The sequence below is a fragment of the Sebastes umbrosus genome, chromosome 13 (assembly GCF_015220745.1).
Source record: "Sebastes umbrosus isolate fSebUmb1 chromosome 13, fSebUmb1.pri, whole genome shotgun sequence".
Classification (NCBI taxonomy): Eukaryota; Metazoa; Chordata; class Actinopteri; order Perciformes; family Sebastidae; genus Sebastes; species Sebastes umbrosus.
The window spans coordinates 20,682,699-20,688,698 of NC_051281.1; the positions used below are offsets into that span (position 1 = coordinate 20,682,699).

At 39.9% G+C, this 6,000-nt stretch overlaps 1 protein-coding gene across 4 annotated transcripts in view; it reads left to right on the forward strand.

Moving 5' to 3' along the window:
- Positions 1-5,596, forward strand: part of sox1a (SRY-box transcription factor 1a) — a 95,061-nt gene extending 89,465 nt beyond the window's left edge. For 2 of the 4 annotated variants that reach the window (XR_005209538.1, XR_005209537.1), the window contains exon 4: positions 4,743-4,808. Coding sequence is in view for 1 of the 4 variants with exons in the window: in XM_037789548.1 (XP_037645476.1) it covers positions 4,743-4,808 (66 nt within the window). In the remaining 3 variants the exon portion in view is untranslated. Of the gene's footprint in view, positions 1-4,742 lie in introns of all 4 variants that reach the window. The other 2 variants (XR_005209539.1, XM_037789548.1) reach the window with 2 other exon arrangements.
- Positions 5,597-6,000: the final 404 nt, after the last annotated feature.

Here is a 6,000-nt window from a genome sequence, read left to right on the forward strand (position 1 = left end):
TATATAAACGGCTTAGACATATTGTTGGTAGGGCTGTCAGAGTTAACACGATGATAATGCATTAACGCGATTTTGAAGTTTTAGCGGGCTCAGTTTTGAAGCTAGAGTGAAGATATTGGCATCATATGAAACTAGAAAACCTAATGAATACCAACCATGTCATACTAGCTTGTCAAGAAGGAGGTTAAATGACACTCCAAACTTACGCTGAATTTTGGTGAGGAAAAACTGGCATGGCCATTTTCAAAGGGGTCCCTTGACCTCTGACCTCAAGATATGTGAATGAAAATGGGTTCTATGGGTACCCACGAGTCTCCCCTTTACAGACATGCCCACTTTATGATAATCACATGCAGTTTGGGGCAAGTCATAGTCAAGTCAGCACACTGACACACTGACAGCTGTTGTTGCCTGTTGGGCTGCAGTTTGCTATGTTATGTTGTTAATTGATTTCCAATAATAAATATTTACATACAGTACATTTGCATAAAGCAAGCATTAAAACAAGCAACCATTTAAGGTACATTTTGAACAGATCAAAAATGTGTGATTAATTTGTGATTAATCACAATTAAAATTTTTAATCGATTGACGGCCCTGATTGTTTCTATTTTTACTAGTTTTATTGCAGCCTCCAAGAGAGTCAGCAACTGCATAATAACAATGGGTCTGTAGATGTATTTGTAGATTACTGTGTTGCAAAATAAAACTGGCAACATAAGCAGAGTGACGTGATCGAACTTTCTTTATCTCCACAAACACAAACTCGGTTGCAGAAGCACACCATCTGGCTTTGGCTGCAGATTTTTTTTTTGTGCCATGCTTTAAGGTCTTGCTGCTCTGCACTATCCACACAACAATAATACTGTCACCGTAACAACCAACAACAATCGGCATTTTATTTTGGACAAGTCAAAAGACCACGGCAAACAGTTCGATGTCTGTTCTGTTTCTATGAATATACTTTCTCAAGAAGAAGTCTCACAATTTGGTGTGCCAATTTGTCCATGCCCCCCTGTGATTACAACTGTATTAGTGGTGCAAGACCAGTAATGTGATTGCCTAAGAGGATGATGATTATTCACCATATCCTTCAATTTATATTCCACTTTACCCAGCCCTTTATACCCTGTATACAGCACTGCCGCTCCTAGCAGGTGTGCTTGGAAAACCGGTGTTCATTATAACTTGGATTTTTTACTTCTGGCCATCAGTTCTACAGTATTAACATTGTACTCACCAAAGTAATCTCTGAGATCTCAGAATGCAGCTACGTCGCTAAAAATAGGTCCAACAGGGCAAGAAACACTAGCAGCCAGACAATCAGACGAGACCCCAAGGACGAGTAATCAGTGCATCTACAGCGAGCGTACCTCTCATTCCCCACTGGAGTATCATAGACAAGGTGTAATGGATGCAGAGATGAGTCTCATGTACTGTAGACTACCTTGTTAGGTTCACATAAATGTATAATATGAGACATGAAAATGTAAATGAACAAAGAAGTCTTTCGTATGAAGACATAGCACTTTGAATGTCTCTCCAAACACTTAAATCAAAAGAAGAGTTACAGGAGCGTGGATCTTTTAAAGTTAAACTCCATTTTGTCAGGGTCTCCATGTGTCTTTTTCAGGTCAGACAAACTTTGATACCAGTGTCCCAATCATCTGATGCAAACAGAACAACAAGGAAGGGTCACATAATACGTTTTAAGGATCCTCTACAATCCACCCGTTTTGTCTACTTGAAGGAAGGATCTTTGGCCCATGTTCGTTTCTTTTTTTCTCTTTCAACACAAGTAGTTCCACAAAGAGTTTCTTTCATGGAGACAAACAAACTTTGACAGCGCGGGTCAGACTATTACAGGTGCCCAGGAGCCAAAGTGGGAATTTAGAATAAAATGTTAAAGCAGCAGTAGGCAAGATAGGAGAAAATATGATTAAAAAAAATATATTATATAAAACGGTCACTATATCCTGACGGTAGTGCATGAGACATGCAATCTGAAAAAAAGCATGTGCCTCTGTGTCCTCCGGTGCTCCTAATGTCATCTGCAAGATTTCACAGGCTGGAGGAAAACAACCAATCAGAGCCAAGCTAGAGCCTGCCGTCTCTGAGCAGCTGTCAATCAGTTTGTGAAAGAGTTGTGAGGAGTTGAGGAAATACCAAGCACCGCCCACCAGCTGGACCAAACTTTCTCATTTTACAGTACACTACAAGATGTTTCTGAAAACATTTGCATTACAGTAACAGAATATTGATTCATATTTGATCAGCGCTGCTAGTTTGACCGTTTGATCAGAGTTTGTGAGTGATTGACAGCTGCCTCCGTTGAATGAACAGCCAATAGGAACTCTCTCTCTCTGAAATGACCTTTGATTGGCCAAAGTCTCCTGTCACAGGCTAGATTTTCTAAAGCCTGAAAACAGAGCCATGAGGAGGTGCAGTAGTCTAGTTTTCTCTCAGAACACTTGCATTACAATATGCTGAAAGGTTATTATGGGTTTGCTTTAATAAAGTGAAGTGACTTCCTGTTCCTCACTTAATAGACCCTAGCTGTGTCTCAATTCAGATACTTCTGTTACAGTGTTTCATGTAGTACACAGTGCACACTATGTGCTTGCGTAGGTTGGGAATTTCGACAGGGTAGTGTTGTCTCAAATTGCACACGGCTTTTGTGCCACGGATATCACGCCGTATCGACAGTAATTCCATTCAAACGGGTAAATTAACCCAATAATGGCTTCTATCTGACTATAGTGGTACTTAGTGGAAAGAAAACACATTTATAACTTAAATTTGCATAGTTTGGTGTTCGCGGTTTTAATCGCCACCGCTGCAGCTTCCTCGCCCGCCATTTTCACAAGTTTTCAAATAAGTTGGTGGCCCCTCCCCTTCTGCTACGTAGCAAAGATGGCGACCGTTGAGGGTGAGAAGTGTCCAGCGTTCCATCCTCAACGTTTTGACCGTTTTGAGTACAACAGCCGGGTACTTAGAGCGCACTTCATTTTGCCATACTTCTCAGTGTGAATGCATTCATGCACTTAAAATAGCAAGTGTAAGTACGGAAGTACGCAATTACAGTAACAGAATATTGATTTATATTCAATCAGCGCTGCCTAGTTTGACCGTTTGATTGAAGTTCACGAGTGATTGACAGCTGCTAAGAGACAGCAAGGCTCCAGCTCGGCTCTGATTGGTTGTTTTCCTCCGGTCTGTGAAATCTTGCAGATGCCAGTAGGAGCACCGGAGGACACCAAGACAAGTGATTTTTTTCAGATTAACCTGTCTCATGTCCTACTGTCAGGATATAGTAACCGTTTTATAAAAATAACTTTTTTATAATCATATTTGCTCCATCTTGCCTACTGCTGCTTTAATAGATACAGTGTTATATTGGCAAGTATTTTAATCTGACTAACTCTGTAATCCTAAATCTCTCTTGATAGCCCGGTCGCACGAAAAGGCGTATGAATGTCACGCTAATGCGAAAGGTATTTAGCATACGATAAGAACGCCTTTCTTGCTTTTGGCGTGTCCTTTGTACACCATGTAGTCTGTACTGACTGCAATGTAAACGCAGCTTTGTAAATATATTTTATTTAGTTTCCGTACTTATTTGAAGCCTAACCATGACGTTTTTCCTCAACCTAACTAAGTGTTTTTTGTTGCCCAAACCTAACTACGGACGTTATTATAGTTTTGTTGTATGGCGTATAAATGACACACAAAAAGCCTAAAATACGTCCTCATGACACGTGTAATGTCTGTGTAATGTTGTGCTATTTATGTGCCTTCCTGTGAGACCAGGTTGATCCTGATGACGTAACCTGTTGCAAGATGTTAACAGGGGAATCTATCCCATCTCTACCATCCATTAGCATTGTCACTGTGAGCATGTTAGCCTGCTGACGTTAGCATTTTGCTCAAAGCATCGCTGTGCCAAAGTATCTGTAGACTCTTAGTTTTGTTCTTATAACTACACGTTACAAATAGCTCACTGTTTGACTGACAGCCTCTTGCTCTCACTGATTCTCACTAACTCGACAGTTCACTCAATAGAGGATGGCGAACGACACACCTGCAGTGTTTCTCTATCACTGGCCAGCACACATGCGTACCCACCAGATGCTGTAAAGGATTTCTGCTCCTCTGTGGCAGGTGATAATTCTCCGTGCGGTAGAGAATGAGGTTAATGTGGGGTCAAAGAGTTCAAATAAGAAACAGCAGTTTTATGGTGCCTGCTGCACGCTGATAGCCGTTTGAACCAGCTGACCTTTGAACCCAGCGGGGTCAAGTGATCAACAAACCGGCTCGTTTAGATAGGTCAGATTGGAACAAGTGAAAGATGTGTATGTCACAGCAATATGTCCGAGAGGAGCAGATAAATAGTTTTTAATGATTATAACCCTATTCAATTTGTTTCCAGAGCCATTAGATTGTTGTCAGCTATCAGACTGTTTAAGGTGTGGGATAAATTTGAGTAATTTTAATTGATAACCTGTTGGCTAGTAAGTATTCAGTTGACTCAACCATGTATGCGTGTGTATTTATCTATTTATGAATACATACATGTACATATTGTGCACTGTATGTATTCTTTATATTATAAACCTACAAACTACAGGGTTGCTCTGTTCTTCTGTGTCTTTATTTATTGGCTTTTGACATTTGATATCCCCACAAATCAATATCCTCTCTTTGTCCATCTCCCTCTTTCTCTGTCTGTCTCTCTCTTCCAGCAAACTGTCCATCATGGCTATCACCAGTGGACATGGATCACTGTGGGGCCTGTGATTAACAGATAGCACCTCGTCTCCTCTGCTGGCAGGCCATCATTACGACGAGCACTAGAAGATAGGTGCTGTGGGCGAAAAGACCTTTAGGAAAATGTCAGCGACAGTCAGAGCCCCAAATTTCCTCCATTCACTCTCTTTCCCATGTGATGCTACCTACTCTAAACCCCTTAATTACGCAACCCCTTCCTCCTATTGCCCAATGTTTTGTATCTAAGTGCAGTGTCTGATTTCAGAGCATGTGGAGGTTTTATTTTATCTTTTTATCTTATGCGGCTTACCTAAAAATCGGTTAAAAAAACAGCAACAAAAAAAAAAAATTCCAGCCCTGTATTTCACCCATCTCAATAAAAATAACAACAACAAAAAACAGCTCCCCTTTCCCATTCCCTTTCACTGGAGCCAGCTTCACTGTCTTAATACTCTTAGTCCCTCAGTTGGCATGTTTTCCAAGAACCCGCTGCATTTTCAGATTTGTAAAATCCGTCAAAATGCCTGTAATGAATATTTCTACAGCCTTGAGTGTATTTAATGTGCTGTGTGACCAGCCCAATGAGAAACATGTACTGATCTGGCACTAGGGACCAGAGCATCAGTAGACTGTATGGTAAACAGTAAGAAACATTTAATTTGATCATTTAAAAACAAACCTTTTATCAAGAGAAGACGAGGAATTAAACATTCTAGGGCTGACTCGAATGCTTCAAAGCTTCGACCGTTGCCATGGTAATCAACCTCCAAATCAGTATTTGAATGCTTTGTTTTTTTTATATATATATAAATATATATATAAAAGTATGTAATAATAATGTATAAATCCCCAAATAGCCAATGAAATAAGGAATAATCCCACAACATTATCAATTATTCATATTCAACAATCATTATTATTAGTTATTCTCAGACAGTCTGTTATGAATAGAGGTGTGTGTGTGTGTACAGTAGTGCGGCAGCGGCACTGTCCCGAAGCTTCGAAGCCCAAAAAATGGTATTTGGGACACCTCTATATTATTCATATATATCATATATCTCATCTTAGGTGTCAATTAACATCTTTCCAGTGCATGAAGCGACATGTCATGTATATTTCTATTTTAAATTTTCAAACTACTATTAGTACAGTTTTCTTTATGGGTTAATCGTCATCTTGTGAGACAGGTCTTTGTTATACACTTACATTGTAAAGACTGTTTTATTGTAGCTT